This window comes from Alosa alosa, chromosome 17 (genome assembly GCF_017589495.1).
Source record: "Alosa alosa isolate M-15738 ecotype Scorff River chromosome 17, AALO_Geno_1.1, whole genome shotgun sequence".
NCBI classification, from domain to species: Eukaryota; Metazoa; Chordata; class Actinopteri; order Clupeiformes; family Clupeidae; genus Alosa; species Alosa alosa.
Window position 1 is genome coordinate 32017217 of NC_063205.1, and position 18522 is coordinate 32035738.

The window sequence follows — 18522 nt, forward strand, 5'->3', positions numbered from 1 at the left end:
TTCTAGTTATTATTCTTCCCACCAAATTTCTGCGTCTAATTCAGCTTCAACCATTTAACGTAGAAACTTTGTTCAAACTTCAAACTTCAAAACATAGGTCTTGAAAAGGACACTTGAGGAATGTATTTTTTCGTTGTTGTAAACTTTATACTTTGAGATATTAACATAAATCAAGCTTATTTTTCCCCATAGACTTTGCATTGGCACTATGACATCACAATGGGCTAATCAAACTGATTTGCACCTGTATCCACTGCCAGCTGCTGAACTAGGCCCCCTAACAGAGCCAATTAAACTGATTGCCCCTTTATCAACTGCTTTCTGCTCAACTAGGCCAACTCTCTCTGTGTCTCTCCATTCTACAAGGATATAAGGCACATTCCAAGGGCTATTAACGACAGTAAAACTCGTTTTCCACCCGGCGCAAAGTTTATTTTCTTATTTTGCACGTTTTTTTTTTAAACAATGCGCTCAGGGTGTGGCAATTAACAACCTAGGGAGGTGACACCACGTTCACACTCGGTATCATATTTCAACACACTTTAGGTCAATATCACACCGGAATTCTCCTTTAACCCTTAAAGGAATGTTGGGAAATTAACATTCTAAAGAATATCTGGGTTCATTGAATTCAACATAGAATTTTAGAACCTTCAATTGTTGCGGAACTTAGAATGTTCAAAAACCTACACCTTTAAGGGTTAAGTAAATTTGTCTTGATAAGGCTACTTAAAATAAGTCAAAGTCTTCTTAAATTAAGTCAAAATTATCTTTTGAGAGAGTGCTACTGTAGGTACGTAGGTAAGTCTTCATACTAAAAACAAAACCAAATAGATTTTTTTGTCCTTATTCTAAGATTAATAACACATGGTTAAATTTATTTTTTTGCAGTGTAGTTCAAGTGTATAACCTAGCTTTCCTCTTCATTCAACAACTCTTTCAGAGCAAGATTTGAGCTAGACTTTGTAGGAGTTGAACTGAAATAGGACCTACTGTTGCAACTTCCACACATAAGCCCAACATAAAGTAGGCAGGGAACCAATAGAATCAAACCTGTATATCTTTGAGTCGTTGTTCCATGATTGGCAGCTCTGTCACAGCAGCTGATGGGGCAGCAAGCTTAGCTTCACACTGCTGCAGCCAGGACAGAAGAGTTGCCACAGTTTCCTTGTAGCGTGCAGGGGGCAAACTTTCTTGCACTGCATCCATATATGTAACACAGATATAATGTATGTTAATTAAATCAAGCTATAATCAGCCATTTGTAGCAGTCAATAACTTTTAGTCAGTAGTGATAACTACTGCTATCATTATCATGATCTAATCTTGTGTGTTGACATTTGAGTTCATTAAAAAAAGTCATCATATCAATCATTATGTCTCCTTTATTCAGCCTATAATGTGAACTTGTGAAATTGCTGGAATACTACAGGCCGTACACCTAGAACACTATGACCTTTTTTTTACCAAAATGTCCTCGAACAAGCTTGTGGATCTGTTTTCTGAGGGTTAAATATATAGATAATTCCTTCCATATAAGTGTGAATGAATAAAAGAGTATTAACAAATGAGAAAGTATATAGTATTGAAAGTATCTTTAAAGGGCATCTTGAAAGAGATCTAGTTAAATCGTATGAATCTCACTCAAGCAGACAAAGAGGCTGGTCTGTATGCATAGTGATCTTGTGAATTCTTTACCCAAAATTAACTGTTTTTCACGTTTGCGTAACTCCTCCAGAACATTATAGTAATGTTCGGTTAGACTTGGTATATCCGTGTCAAAGAAAACAGGCTCTGAAGGCATTTCAGTGCCTTTCAGTTCATCCAACTGGTCCTTCAGCTGATCCAAAGATGGCTCCAAAGCTGTGAGACGTGAAATCTCATCCTGTGAAACATTTGCGAAAAAGGCAAATATAAGTCAAAATACAATATGAAAAAATGTCAATTAACAGACATCCAGCTCCCATTTCTAACTGAAATCCTGACATCTACAGCAACCAACGCCAATGTGATGCTATCAGTCGTGCCATCATCTGGTTGTAATATCTATTTCTTTTGGCACAGAAGATCGCTGTGTCATCTAAACATGCTGAATTAAATGGTTATTTTGTATCTATGTTTAGTATTCAACTAGAAGTTCTTCATAGCAATGTGTAATATGACCACCATATAGTGTCATAACCTTCTATACAATGTAAAGAAAATAAGGTACATCTCTCTTAAGTCCCCCTATCCCCTACTCTTGCAACTCCTTGCAAACTGCAAATCTTACAAATCTTAAAATCAAATCTTACACACTTTCACCTTGGTGATTCAATATTTTTTTAATAGTGAAATAAGATGTACGATAAATAATATATATAGAATTTGAACTAATTGAAGCACTATTACTGTGTTGTGTACCAGAAACATAATACTGTATACAATAAATTTGAAATACTGATTAAATTGACATTAAGAACACTTAATGACAGCCATGGTATTGTGTTCATATCAAGTTAATTGTATTACAGTACTTTCTTTGTTCAGTACATATGTCAGTGCACACATTTTTTTCAATTTGTTTTCTTCTGTTTGCTGCTCTGGTGCAATCTAGGGTGTTCTACTAAGAGTAATTGCATTTTTGCCTGTTTCTCTGGAAATATCTTTTTTGTTTATTTGTACCCCTGTTTTCCCTATGAAATAAAATGGTGTGCATGCTCAGTCACTGATTAATGTTTTGAGAGATCCTATGTATCCTATTCTTGAATTTCCCCTTGGGGATCAATAAAGTGTCTATCTACCTATCTGTCTATCTATCTATCTATCTATCTATCTATCTATATATCTATCTATAGTGTCCATGGTTTTCACAGTAATTGTTCCAAATCCACATGTAGATTGTATGTTTATGTGGATACACGTGTGGAGACACATATTCAGCATTCCTCTAGCAGAACGCTCAATGGTGATTTAAGCCCCCACCGTCGACTTCAAGGCAGCACTGCGACCGTCGACTTCACGGCACCTAACCCTAACCTTAACCCCTAACCCTAACCTTAACTCTTGCCTAACCCTAGTGCCTTCCATGCAGCGCTACCTGGGGGCTTAAAACCATAAAATCTAGCAGAATGTAGAGATATGTCACTGTTACCCTGCAACGATCAAGCTGGTTTCTGATCGGCTCAGGTTCACTGGGAGGCAGTGGCGTCAACTTTATCCAGCTGTCTGCAGAGGCCACACTTTGCTCCAGTAGTTGATAAAGATTGTAGAAGGCCAGAATACGGCTCTGATAGTCTAGCCAGGCAAGTCGCTCAACTAACAGGGCACAGAATGCCTCCCAGCGACTGCTCAGCTGTTGTGCTGCCAGATAAATATTCTCTGTTATGGAACCACCTGCAGAGAGATAAGAGAACAACACTGAAGTTGACGTGTATAAACATGATGACACAGGAGAGTTAAATTTCACATTTGAATTGAAATGCCATCTTAAGGAAAATCAAACTAAACTATCAAAACACAAAATGTCTGTACGGATAGTTTTTACGAACACCTTTGAGACAAATTTAATGCTTCCTGTTTGAATAGCCAATCAGGTATTTAAAGAGATACTTCAACGATTAGCATTAAGCTTTGTATCAGTAGAAACCTGGTAGTATTTTCGAACGAACGAGTGAGCTTCCCTTCCTCATGTCAGCCTGAGACAAGACATACTGTATCTGTATTTTTTTGTATATTATCTGTATTTATTTAAGTATATTATTAGGCTTGTTTGCCTTTATTTGGACAGGACAGCAAAGAGTGACAGGAAGTAAGTAGGAGAGAGAGATCGGGAAATGACCGCAGGTCGGATTCGAACCTGGGTGGACCTGTTGTAATGACGTCACTTTTCAGGACCAATGAGGGAACTGAAAGTGGTTGAAGGAAATCGTGAAACTTTCCGCTAGAGCCCTGCGCGGGACTGTTTTCTACATCCCACTCCCGCCCGCTCCCACTGAATTTCTGACCATTACCGCCCACTCCCGCAACGTGCGTGTTACACTCCCACCTGCACCCGCAAAACTCTGAGAATTTATGCCCGCGCAATAATAGAGATGCATTGCAGGAGAAACACATAATTTTATAGGCTCCGTTCTGTTAGTGTAACCTGTCTCCGTAACCTGCTAGTGTTAACCTTTCCTGATTGCTTCGTTTCCGACCATGGTCAGAAAACCAGGAGAGACTCGTTACCTCCATGGCCGACGTTATAAAATAAATAATGTCTGGGTAAAAATCCCGTTTCTGGTGAGCAAATGAATGAGCTTGGCTTTTAGCCTGGGGTTTATTTCGGACACTGCACATACTGTACAAGACTTAAACGGTAACGCTTTAGAATAACATGTGCTTATTAGGTATTAACAGTGCATAATAAGCAGTTAACAATTCATTACTAACAGTTAGTTAACTGTTGTTATAACTGTTGTAACAATTCATTACTAACAGTTAGTTACTGTTGTTAGTTGTTAACTAACTTTTAACATGCAGCTTGTAAGTGTTAATAAGCAGCCTTTTAAGTTACTACAAGCATATTTGTTAAAAGTTGTAAGTGTTAACAAGCAGCTTATTAATGCTTGTTAATGGTGTATAAGACAAAGAGGTGGATAACTAATACGCTTATAAGACCTTTCTTACCTATTTGTAGTACATTTTGCAGCCCCCCAATCTAAAGCGAGGACCATGTAGCCTATAGTTCACAAGCCCAACCTTCTATCTCTCTATATACTGTATCTCTCTATCTAGCTTGGTTTAGCTGTGAGAAATGCACCTTCAAAATTGTTGCAGTGAGCAGGAATTGAACCCCGGTCTCCTGCATCAGAGAGTGCATCAATTCAGTTTCAGTTCAATGCAATATCAATATCCGTAGTTGGTTGATATACCCACAATATAGGCTGTTAAAGAGAATGACTAACTTGTTTTCTCATGACACAGGTTTAGTTCTAGGGCGGTTCCTAAAAATCACAACACTACTAGTACTAAAGCTGGACAGAGGGTACAGTGCTGACTCGAACTGCTAAACTCATCAGCACGCTAGCAGTCTATTCCACTCTGAGCTACAGAGGGTTCAGGTTGAGCTAGGGAAGGCTATGCGGATCAGAGTACAGTGCCCACCAAGATATTTATATTTTTTGTCTGAAAAAATGCCTCCCATAAAAACCATAAGGGGTAGGCTTTCTTTTACTGTCTACGGTGGTGTGACCTCACTCCCAGAATGAGGAAATAGTGTCCGCTATCTTTCTTTTAAGCTAAGCTAACGGCTCTGCGGAGAAAGCTGAGAAGTAGCACAACTGCTATGCAGACGACACACAGCTCTATCTGTCCTTTCCACCTGATGACCTCTTGGTTTCAGCACGGATCTCGGACTGCCTCTCAGACATAGCTACATGGATGAAGGCACACCACCTCCAGCTGAACCTCTCAAAGACTGAACTGCTGGTCCTCCCAGCTAAACCTACCATCCACCACGACATCAACATCAAATTTGACTCCCTGTCTGTTTCACCTACCAGGACTGCAAGAAATCTAGGAGTTGTTCTCGACAACCAACTAAACTTCTCAGATCATGTTGCCTCAGTCGCCCGGTCATGCCGTTTTGCACTCTACAACATACGGAAAATCAGGACTTACTTGACTCAAGATGCTACCCAACTTCTGGTTCAGGCAATCGTCATCTCATGACTTGACTACTGCAACGCCCTCCTGACAGGTCTCCCAGCCTGCGCAGTGAAACCACTTCAGATGATCCAGAACGCGGCGGCACGCCTGGTCTACAACCAACCCAAAAGGGCACATGTTACCCCGCTGCTCATCCAGCTACACTGGCTACCTATGGCGGCCCGCATCAAATTCAAGGCTCTAACGCTTGCCTACAAAGTAGTCTCCGGTTCTGCTCCCACCTACTTGAATGCCCTCATACAGATATACGCTACCTCCAGACCACTGCACTCTTCTGACGAACGACGTCTAGCCCTACCACCGGTACGCTCAGGCCAATCCAAACTTTTCTCATCTGTTGTTCCTCGTTGGTGGAACACACTGCCAGTTCCTACAAGGGCAGGGACATCCCTCTCCATTTTCAAAAAAACTCCTGAAGACCCAGCTCTTTAGAGAACATCTCCTCTCATAGCAACACTTACAACAAGTCTTGCTGATCCTAGCACTCACCAGCCGTCTTAAACTGACAAGTAACTGTTAAAAACAGCACTCACTGATGCACTTATTCTTACTGTACTCTAATGTCCTAAAATTGTTGAGAATTGCTCTAAAACTTAAACTGTTTACCATGTTGTTAGTCGCTTTGGTTAAAAAAGCGTCAGCCAAATGTAATGTAATAATGTAATGTAAAGTAACGATGATGTCAGAAGGTAGTAGAAGATCCGGTGTGCAAACCTGATGTCCGTGCAGTGTCCCATACGTTGACAGGGGCGGCCGTGGCCTACTGGTTAGCGCTTCGGACTTGTAACCGGAGGGTTGCCGGTTCGAACCCCGACCAGTAGGCACGGCTGAAGTGCCCTTGAGCAAGGCACCTAACCCCTCACTGATTATTTGCAAAATCCCAATGTAAATGGAAAAGTGTTTTCCAAGACTCAAAAGTGCTTGTCCCAAGGAGAAGAAGTACAAACCTTTATGTTTTATTATTTAACTACATAGAAATTATAATAATAAAGGTAAAATAATAAAGGTACAAACCTTTATGTTTTATTATTTAACTACATAGAAAACACATTATGAATAACATCCACACATATGAGTTGCCTTTTAACTGTGTTAAAACTGCAAGGGTTCCTCCCTCACAAACGTCTTAGAATGACAGGCACTCAATTACACCTACACACTACTGACACAATTTCAGAGTGACAGTAACTCAACTTAAACCTACACACCTACAATGTATGTTCTTTTTAATTAAAAGTTCAAATTCATGTTGGATGTTGCTCCATTAGAGTAGCCTATTAGAGAAATAGTGATTGCAATTCCGAAAAAAGGTTGACGACATAATGTTTAATTCCAGCCCTGATGGTCCAGAATGAAACAGGCATAGAGGACAAAATATACATAGGCTACAGTTGAAGCTAAACATACGTAGTTTGACCTATGTTATCACGGGGAGAGAAGAAATACTCTTTTCTGATTGGCTGGTGGGGTGGCTATTAATTCTGAATAACGACACATCTATGAAGTAGATCTGGTAAAAACACAAGTTTAATCACCATTCCATATCAATGGTTATGAATGGTAACTATAACAACCATAGTAAGACGACGGTTGAGCCTGGAAGCAGGCTTCGTAACAATGGAATCAACTGTAAACAAGCTAACTGTCCATGCTATTGCTGTCAGGGGCAAAGACAATTGTACAACAAAACAAAGTTGGCTTCTTTTTAAATGGAATCGCTTGTTTCCTTTGCGTGCTATAAAGGTATGACTATTACCTATAGTGGCAACCAGGGTGATAAGCGGGATAAAGGCCTTCGAGGTGTCCTGTTATATGAAATTAATGGACTCAGGAGGAGTCCGCTGTGCATCTGGGAGTTCTTTGCCTCCCCCTCGTCCATTAATTCTGTATAACGTTATCCCTATAGCCCTATTTCCGCAACGCAAAACCTGGTGCAAAGCGGATTATCATCCCGACTTAAAGTTTATTACTATTTTACACACGAGTTTTGCATCATTCACTTCACTTTTATTAAGCTTTGTGCCCAGGGGTGTGGCAATTAACAACCTAAGGTGGGGTCTGGAGCATTATCTAAAAATCGCTATCTTACATTATCTAAAAAGCATTACACCAATGACCAAGAAAAACCTGATCTATAGTGAAAGACGCATATGAAGCACAGCTAAAGTCACACTGTCATGAGATGTAAGCAGCAATTCCTCTGCAGGATAAATGTCCTTAGGTTTTTTATTAAATCATTTGAATATTATTGGGGTAAGTCTGGCTTTTTTCAGGCTTTCAATGGTAACCTATTGTCAGTCAACAGTGAAAGTTAGTGAAAGTAATTAACTGTGCATAACTGTTTTTGACTGACACTACTGTGAAGTTAGTTTCACTTTGCCAATGAGTTAAAATAATAGACGAGTGCAGATGCATGTAGGTTATACTCTGCTAGGCTTTAGTAAAGCATGGTTTAGTGGAATACCTGTTCCATATGGTCTCGCGTGCAATCAGATTCCTTCAAATGCGCCAGCTGCCTATCAAAATACCGATGCGGTGTTTGAAGTTGCACTGCTTGCTGTTAAAGGGAATGACATGTCATTCTCATTGGTTTAAAGGATGTTACGCCCAAAACACACCCATGACTTATTAAGAAATATAGAAATGCTTGTTGCGCCATCTGCCTGACTTTTGATAACGTTTGATAACAAAACCACTCCCAATGTGGACTGGACAACCCACTAAATTTAATTAAGCTATTCGGTAGTGACCATGCGTTTTAGATTGCTAAAATAGGGCTCTAAATGTCCTACAACTTTAATATTTTAGGCTACAACATCCTAAATGAGGATATTTTAGTCTACAACATCCTCAAATGCCACTGACTATCAAAATACCGATGCAGTGTTTGAAGTTGCACTGCTTGCTGTTTAAGGGAATGAAATGCCTTGTTGTGCCATCCGATATTTCAGGCTACAACATTCTAAAGCATGGGTTCCCAAAGTGGGGGTCGGGACCCCCTGGGGGGTCGCGGGACGCCGAGGGGTGGGTCGCGAAATGATTTCCATAAATCAAATAAATTTGGGAAAAATAAAAGAGCTGTCACTTGACCGCACTTTAAAGACAGATTTTAATTCCAAGACGCTTGCCGTGATGGACGTACTGACGCCTTTTGGCTCCACATACCTGTGCGACTGCAAAACTTTCTCTGCACTGACATATATTAAAAACAAATACAGATCGCGTCTAAATGTGGAGGATGATCTCCGTGTGGCCGTCTCCACAATTAAACCAAGAATGGACTTGCTGTGTTCCGCGCATAGCGTGCATCCATCTCATTAGATGTTAGAGATTAACGCTGAAACATAGTTGCCAAAATGTAAATTTGCGCAGCAACAATGTACATATGTTTACAACAGTTTGTGGATATTACCCTGACTGAGATATTCTTCTGTTAAAATGGAAATTAAAGTAATGTTTCAAAACTAAGTTTGCACGACAGCAATAATGTGCACTCATGTTACATGGATATTATTTTTTGACTAAGGTATTCTGCTTTTATCATATAGTAAATTTCTATATGTAAAATCATAACAGGCTGCTCTGTTCTTTTGTGTTGTCGTTAAGGCACGGTTATTTTGGGGGTCGCGGGTTGAAAAGTTTGGGAACCCCTGTTCTAAAGGATGTTTTTTCATACGGGAAAGTAGGCTAGGCTATGGGCAGCTGCCGAGTGCTCATTTGCACTAATCAGTTTTGTAACGTTCATGAAGTCAATCATATGTGACTGTGTGGGGAGTGGGCACTTTGCACACTGCAAAAACTGCTTATCTAATAACATCTAACCAAGTCTTATTAATCTTATATCAAGGTCAAAAAATCTAGTTGGTATTGTTTTCACTATAAAGAGACTTACCTAGCGCTTTCTCTTGAACTCATTTGACTTAATTTAAGAAGAGTTTGATTTATTTTAAGACATCTCATCCTGAAAACAAGCAAATTTGTCTGCCAGGGCGTTAAGTAAATTTGTCTGATAAAACTTCTTAAAATAAGTAAAAGCGTTCTTAAATTAAGTCAAAATGATCTTTCGAGAGAGCCGTAGGTAAGCATCTTCATACTAAAAACAATACCAAAAAGATTTTTTTGTTATCTTAATATAAGATTAATAACACTTGGTTAAATTTTATTTTTGGGCCCCCCCAGGCTGGGGCACCTGCACTGCAACCCAGGCTGGGGCACCTGCTCTCTCTCCCACTGTCACTTCCACTGTCCTTTCATTAAAGGCATAAAGCCCAAAAAAAATATACCCAGGTGCAGAAGGTTCCTGCCCTGTGGTCCTTTCTGGATCCTAATGCACTAGAGCTGCTCTCTCCCATTCCCACCCTGCTCTCTCTCCCATTCGCTTCCTGTCACTCTCCACTGTCCTTTCATTAAAGGCATAAAGCCCAAAAAAATATACTTTAAAAAAAAAATATATATTTTGCGTGCAGACACCTGTGCAGAAGGTCTCACACACACAGAAGATGAGAAGGGGAAGGAGATTGGGCACCTTCTCTCTGTAACAGCGGTGCGGGGAATATCGCACAACTAATGCAACTAGAGCAGTGAGGAAATCTGGGAGTTGTTGGCTTTCATCCACATAATAACATATTTTTGGCTTTCATCCACATAATAACGTATTTTTCAGGAAAGCACTGACTTCAATGACTTCACATTTCTACTACATAAATGACCCAATTTAAGCAAATTTACATTCATCTTAGGAGTTTTGAGCTAGACCCTTATTTGCATTAGCAACAAAATGCTTTATAGCATGTTGCAGCGGGCATATGTCCACTGACAAAGTTCAAAATACCCTTACACTTCGGTGGTAGTGTCCAATGGTATCCTACAGATAAACTAAAATATTGCAAATTTTAAAGTGAAAAAAGAGGCTATATCAACGAGGATTTCTGAGGGCAACACACACTGCCTTACTTCTGTTCTGTTAGCGTCAAATCAGTGGGTGTGTTCAACTTCTTCCAGCATTGTGCAGATCTGGCTGAACGTGATGATTGTTTATACTGTAAGAATTAGCCAGATACGCACAACTGCAAGATGTCATACAGATGTTTACTGTGTAGCACACAATTCTACTTCTTAAGTTTTCTTTTAATTAGTGGGTTGATCAAGCAAGCCCACTATTGTTCTTCTTAAGTTTTCATATTATTCCATCTGCCCATTTTTTTGGAGCACCTACTCCTCCTAAAAGCGTTTGAGCTATCAACACGGTTCCAACTCTAAAAATTCAGGCCCAAACCGGTTTGCTCTCTGTCACATATCTGGTTGTGTAAACGTAATTCTGAGCCTATAGAGTTTCCCTCCTGCAGAGCTACCATCAATCCATATTACACAACTGATCCTCCAGGCCGGATGGTGTTACAGTACAGTAAAGATCAGGATTAGCTAAGACAAACATGTACAGATATGTGCAATGTAGTACAGATATGTGCAATGTAGTGACAGTACCATTATAGTAGTAGTAATGCAGTGTATTAACAGAATATAGTATAGAAAAAATGAATAAATAAGGATATTTAGTATGAACCATATAAACAGATATGTACAGTATGTACAGCTATGTGCAGTGTGGTAACAGTACCATTGTACTGTAGTACGGAGACAGCAACATTATAATAGTATTAAGTAGTCCTAGTCATAAAAAAATGACAAAAATATGGGATGTTTGTTTATACTTTTAAATGATAGCTTAGATACTAATGTTTCGAAATGTAGTGTTTAAATGATCTTTTCTGACATGATAAATATTAAAATTAACGCTTTTATTGACGTTACGATTACCTTTTTCCCAGAGAAATACCGGAAGTTAGTTCCACAATGTCACATTTTCAATCGGCTGTGAGTTTAATGTTGGCGGATAAACACCCTATAATTTGGGTGTCATTTTGTTCAGGAACTTCTTCTTTCCCATTAGAAAGTTAATACAGACCATAATATCAATGCGCAGTACCATCACCTAGCTCTGTTTTCAGTATGACAGGAAAGTTTTGACTTAAGCCGGGTATGGATTTCTCAATGGATTGCATCACAACGGACATTACAGGAGAACTGATTATTTTCTTGAAGATGAACTTGTTGTGAGCCTAACCAACCTATTTTAAGGACGTATCGTGCATGCTACCTCTTGAAACAATTTAGTGTTTAGACACTGACTGACTGTATGCAGCGCAACTGCTTCCGTGTGGCAGGAAAGTTGTGACTTAACCCGGATATAGATTTCTCAATGGATTGCTTCGTTTCACAACAGACATTTCAGGAGAACTGATTTTAAGATTAACTTGTTGTGAATCTAACCAACCTATTTTAAGGACGTGTCATGCATGCTACCTCTTGAAACAATTCGGTGTTTGGACACTGTCTGACTGTATGCAGCGCCACTGCTCACTTATTTTCAAATTGGAATTTCTCAAAACTCTAAAATTCAGAGCTCGAAATTCTCCAAATCTTTGAAATGGCCTAACCCAAGTCAATATTAGGTATATCATGGAGAATTTGTGTAGAATGATCTGATGTAAAAAAAATACATAACATTACAAAACGACTTTAGCTAGATTATCACAGGCAGGGTCACATACAGTGGGCATCGCTTTCAAATGACCACTTCATTCGCGCATTACGCGGTGTGAAGCTGCGTGAAGCTTTAGTACCACTTTCAGCCACTGTGCGTCGCTCTGCCACTGTACATCGCTCTGCCTGCCGTCCCTTACATAATTGTTGCCGAGAGTAATCCCAGCCTACGAATTCAATAACAAAATAAATCATGCATAATTAAACATTACCTCGATTTAGGCTACTTGGGTATGGCTTAAGGCTTGACTACACGAAAATCAAAATCGAAATTTGCTGTCTACATTATTGTCAGTGTTGGGGTTAACGAACTTCATAAAATCAAAACAGTGGTGTGATAATTGAGCCAGTAGATAAATAACTGTTCAGAATTAATCTGTAGCCTTGGGTAGGTAGGCTTCTGCAGAAAACAATGTTGTTGCCGATTTAATACTATCTGGCGACGTTTTTAACAGGCTACGCAATAGAGGCTTAGACAACTATGACCCACGTTTTGGTTTCGTAAATTAATTTGCCCTACTTCTTGACTGCAATGTAGTCAATTGACTGCTTGACATGTCATTTTTTATTTTTCTGTACAATAAACTAATACATCTGCTTTATGCCGCAGAATTACATTCATATTTGGCTGACTGTAGACGCTTCACTTCCCCCCCATATTCCAAGATTAAGATAGTAGCCTATACAAAAAGCACTTCATACTATCATAAAAAAAATAGTTAAAACGAATAGCTATTTGCAATTTGACAAAACACTGGTCCTCATTTTGCGAATGCGAGGGCTGAAATGAGCCTGTTGCATTTAGTTAGATGTCCGAAGTCCGATAATGTTTGAAAACCACTGGCTCGTAATCACAATACTTTAACACACGACAGTTGGATAACCTACTTCATCATGTCCCCATGCCTACATTTTTGTGAGTAGCATAGAGATCGTTAAAAACAATAAAGTATGGCTCTCCGTTTGGGACATCGAAAACTTATATTTTTAATAGACTACCGTCGAAGATGCTGACTTGCAAAAGCCTCGGGATAACACGTTATCTCCACTATCATCAGTCATGCCCTTTGATTAAAGTGGGGAATGAAATAAAAGTTTGAGAACCACTGGCTTAACAAGTTACCTACAGTCCAGAACACAGAATCTGTTGCAATATTCTGATGATCGGCGATGATATCGGCAAATGTTTGTTTTCCAAAGTAAGAATTTCACTTCACCATGCACCTTCGACAATACCTGGCCTACCTGGTATCATTACAAACATTATTCTGTGTCCTAAAACTGGCATATTTTATGGCATTGTGTCATGTAAGTTAGTTGCAAAATCTAGAGAAATGTGTGAGGTGGTCAGCGGGGACAATTGAGACACACATTGGATTGTGTTATTACTTGAACATTCCACACTATCCACAGCTGTGGTAGGCCTATCAGGGCAGGAGGATTACTGTCAGCGCAGGCTTTATATAAAATTCAACAGAAGGCCTCAATGTTGTCTTGTTTATGGAGCTTTTGCTTCGGCTTCTGTAATTCGGCTTCATTGAAAATGAGGGCTTCCCTCAATGACCCTCGAGAATAAATAAAGGTTGAATGAATGAATGAATGAATGCAGGCTTGCCCAAAATAAAGGCATGTGGTTTGCGCAGCCTACAGTAAATAACAGACCCGCCAGAATGTGCGTTATGATGTTTTTTTTACGAGCAAGATGTTTTTGGTACCCTATGCACACTGCATGTTCTTAAATAACAATGATCATCAGTAATATTCGACCATTAATTTGGGTAAATGGGCAAGCGTGACCACCTTGATTGGCTGATGATTGTAACGCGGGCATGATTCCAAACACCTCCCTTACGATGATGAGTGACAGGTCTCAGAATGTGTGCGCTACACAAGGACGGAAGATGATGAATAACTGGGGCCGTGAGGCTATTCACAAAGGCTTTTATCTTACTACTAGGAGTAGGCTACTCCTAAATCGCACTTAAAGATTTTAGATTGGAGTTTTCTCTTAAAAGTTATTCACAAAGCCTTTCAGACAACTCCTAAACTGAGTCTTCGTGGCTATGGATGACGTCATTATTCATGCACGAGCTTGACTGAAGTGACCACCTTGATTGGCTGACGATTGTAACGCGGGAATTCCAAACACCTCTCTTCCGATGATGACTGACAGGTGACAGGTCGGAGAATGCGTGCGCTACACAAGTAGTGCGAAGGACGGAAGATGATTAATAACTGAATAAAAAGGCCTAGCCTAAATGAATAAAGAAGGCAAAACAAATAGCTTAGTAGCCTAATGAAACATAGGCCTATGGATTGATGCAGTAGCCTACCTTTACAACATTATTAAATTAATCTGTCACAATATCCCTAGCCTACGTTTGCAAAGAGGAGAACATTTTAATTTGATTCACAATGAAACGTTACATTTCATTTACATGTTAACAATGAGTAGTTTTGGTTGTTGTTGGTGGCGTTATTGCATCCCTTTTATGAATGCAAAATTGTTCCCTCGCGATTGGAGTATGGATTGGAGTATGGATTGGAGAGTATGTTACATTTAATTTACATGTTGACAATGATTAGCCTAGTTTTGGTTGTTGTTGGCGGCGTTATTGCATGTTAGTTATGCCTACAATGCAAAATTGCTTCATCGCGATTGGAAGCTCCTGTAGCTGCATAGGATTTTCAAAACCGCAGGTTTGTGAATAGGTCTGTGAGTAAGGAGTCCTCTTGACTTCTTTTAAGCTGAGGTGGGAAGGTGTGATTTTTTGGGGGGAAGGGCCGGATTAACTGGGCACAATTGTCTGATGGCCCCCCTTCCCCCCAGCCAACGTGAATCGGGTGGTTAGTTAATAGGCCTATCGTGAAGATTTTTCCTGCCATCTAAGGCACGAGCGCATCTGAGGCCAAGCCTCACCAAGTAGCTCGTTTGTTTACAACTAACATTCCATTTAATTAAACTGCTTTATAGGCTATGCCGAAATAGTTTTCAACATTTTGCATATTAGTGTCGGGTGAATTGAAATGTTCTCAAAGTAGCCTTATGGCTGAAAGCTGCTTGGGACACCCCGTCAAGCAATATAAACATACAAACGCGCTTCCTGCACTCATTGTTTCAAAAGGAGTAATTTTGGCTTTGTCAGAACTGAAGAGCTGTGGACGGCACGGCACGGTTTTCCCAATGAAAATAAATTAACGCAACGCAACACAACACAACACAGACCCTGTTCACTGACATGAACGAAACACAGAACCCGCTTCTCTCACGGCAGTCACTGACAGTAACCTAGAATAAATGCATGGGGGGGAAACACTTCCCCATGACAAAGACATCGTAAAACACTGAAAGTTAATATTTTGTCACTAGCAACATTCATCTGTCCTTTGTCAAATGTATTATGTTCCAAGTACCCTATGCGTAATTCTGCTTCATAAAGTTGAACAAATACATTTGCTTATTTCACAGAAAAATATAAATAGCCAGTCTACAGTGCAGAGTTGGTAAGTTATGGTAGGCCAACTTGCAGTGAACATACAAACAGGGAAATTATTTCTCTTGCAGCTGAGAGTAGCCTCAGGTGCGCACGTCGACATAAGGCCGAACATGCAAGCGCCAATGAATCGTGGTTTCACGACAATCGCGCCGTTAAACTTAAATAGGTTAACATCACTCTAAGTTAAGCCTTCAAGCAAGGAAAACGATGATTTGAAGACATCTGTTTCGTTGGAAGGGCAAGGGGGTAGCAACAGGGCAACACAGAGACAGGCCCGATGGCAGGGCTGTTATGAGAGTATTAAAATATGGGATATTCTACGGAAAACATTAAAAAGACAAGACAGGGGAAGTTAAAATTGTGATAAACATGGAAAAAGTTGGCATGCATTGTTTTCGTCCCCGTGCACAGGGATTATTTGTCATACTATTAATCACATATGATTATTTGTGAAATTGTGCAAACAGGCATAAACACATTTGAAAAGGAAGGACTGGTAGCATGCAAGCTCACGGGAAAGATTGATTTAAGAACGTTATCACAAAGTGTGTGGCTGTGGCGGTGAGGAAGACAATTGGCAGGGGAGGGTCATGTCTTTTTAACAATTCTGTCGGAGGGTCATTGAACAATTTCTAGCAGGCAGGAGAGGGTCATGCAACTTCCAACTGAAGCACTCAAAATTCCTCCGGTGGCCCCTTCAATAAATAACGATCAGTCCCTAGATTGCTGCTGGGCTATATGTCTTGGTTCTGTTAACAACTCATTGTCAAACGATAGCCTATCTGTGGGTTGCATCCATTACAAACAAACATGCAATGTGAACGTCTGGGATTGGGGAGAGCACTAAATGCTCTACTGAATAAGCATGAAGTCAAACCTTTAAATGAAAAACACTCTTTAATAATCCAAAAAAATAAACCGCTAATGAAGTAAACTTGTGACCATCAAAAATTGTTTATCGCTTGTAACTCCCGTGATACCAGGACATTAAAACAGGAAGGCATTTGGCTGAGCAACGGAGGTTAATATGCTCCATGTTTTGTCCAAATGATGACTGTCTATCATCGTTGCACTTTCGGAGAAAACGGAATGTTTCATTCGTCCCCGTTTCAATCGTCCCAGTTGTACCTACTCAAAACGCAGATAGAACCTTATTATTCTAAGGTAGCGAAATAGCGTTCAGCATGATTCATGCCCAATTAATTCCCCCGTTAAAGTGTTCGCCTTTGTAGTTTGGTTTCGTGATAGCCTATGATAAACGGCTTATGGCCAAATGTGTGAAAACGTTAAAATACAGTAGGCGATAAACCTGGAAAAAGTTGACAGTGATTTTTTCATAATCACTTTGGAGGGTCATAGAAAAATGTATTGCTGGCGAGGGAGGGTCACGTCTTTTTGGACTAATGCTCCCAAAACTCCTCCGGTAGCCCCTTAAATAAATAACGAACAGTCCCTAATGAAGTAAACTTGTGACCATCAAAAATCATTTATCGCCTGTAACTCCGTGATAACAGGACGTAACAGGAAGGCATTTGGCTGAGCAACGGAGGTTAATACTCTATATTTTGTCCAAATGATGTCTGTCTATCATCGTTGCACTTGGAGAAAACCAGAATGTTTAATTTGTCCTGCGTCTCTACGGCTGCAAACGGGATTCACTCGCAGTTAACCAAATATTTCTTTATTAGGGCAGGGCAGGCATATTTCTGGCTATTACATTATTTCTAAACCAGTCTGCTAAAGTCTAGTGAAGTCTGTGTAGGGTTTTCCAGGCTCCATTTCTTTTTACGAGACACCCTGCTCACTTGAGCCATCTACCGGTTGTTTGGGTTGTTACAGCGTCTCACTGGAAAAATACAAAATAAAGTTGCGTGATACCGCGTGATCCCACGCGCGGACCGCGAGTGAAGCTGGCCAAGTCGAAGCACTGCCCACTGTATCTCAACAACACTTTGTATCAAAACCAAACATGGTACATGGAATCCAACGCACACAAAATGTTATGCCCTTCAACATCTAGGGGGCGCTGCAACTAGCAAAAATGTGTTTTGTTTCAGACGTGCGTTAATGCCCGTAACATTTGACCCGTATATCCAATGTTGAAAAATGAGGTTCAACGCATCCTATTCCACTACCTGCTCCCATTGGTGAACCGCATCTTAGCAAGCACACTTTGCAGTTCCTTGGAAATATTTTCTAGTTTAATTTAACGGCATTTAAGGAAAAATCATAGAAGACTGAAAGCAAATATTTCATGTTGTTACATTAATTCCATGTATATCGTTTTGGCCATTGTTTTCAATAAAAATCATGGAGCAGTAACAAGATTCTTGATTCTTGCTTACTGACCGCTCTGCTTCAACCTTGTCTGGTAGTAACAGAGAAATGTGTGCACTATACAACTGTAGGATGATTTGTAGCTGTAAAACCAATCCGTAGAACAGATTTGTAAGTGTAGTGCATATTAGTAATATTGACACTTGTACAAATAATTTACACAGTAGCAAATAACTTTGTGATACACAAAAATGTAATACACATGTACAAAACTTCTGAGTCAAAGAATCAATGTCAAAATCAAAATCAAAATCAGCACAGCAATGTGTTCATGACAGTAAAAAACACAGTTGAAGACATCAGGACACCATGGCAGGCTACAAGTGAATTAGCCTAGTTTAGAATGTAGCCTAGTTTGGAAAGGCTCTCGTGATGTAGCCTAATGTTAGATTTA

At 39.9% G+C, this 18522-nt stretch overlaps 1 protein-coding gene across 5 annotated transcripts in view; it reads right to left on the bottom strand.

Annotated features, from left to right (window-relative positions):
- Window positions 1-18522, bottom strand: part of dmd (dystrophin) — a 493723-nt gene that overhangs the window by 328909 nt on the left and 146292 nt on the right. For all 5 annotated transcript variants that reach the window (XM_048268223.1, XM_048268225.1, XM_048268222.1 and 2 more), the window contains 3 exons: window positions 3134-3375; window positions 1699-1885; window positions 1054-1199 (listed from right to left, as the gene is read on the bottom strand). In XM_048268223.1, coding sequence (XP_048124180.1) covers window positions 1054-1199; window positions 1699-1885; window positions 3134-3375 — 575 coding nt within the window. The remainder of the gene's footprint in view (window positions 1-1053; window positions 1200-1698; window positions 1886-3133; window positions 3376-18522) is intronic.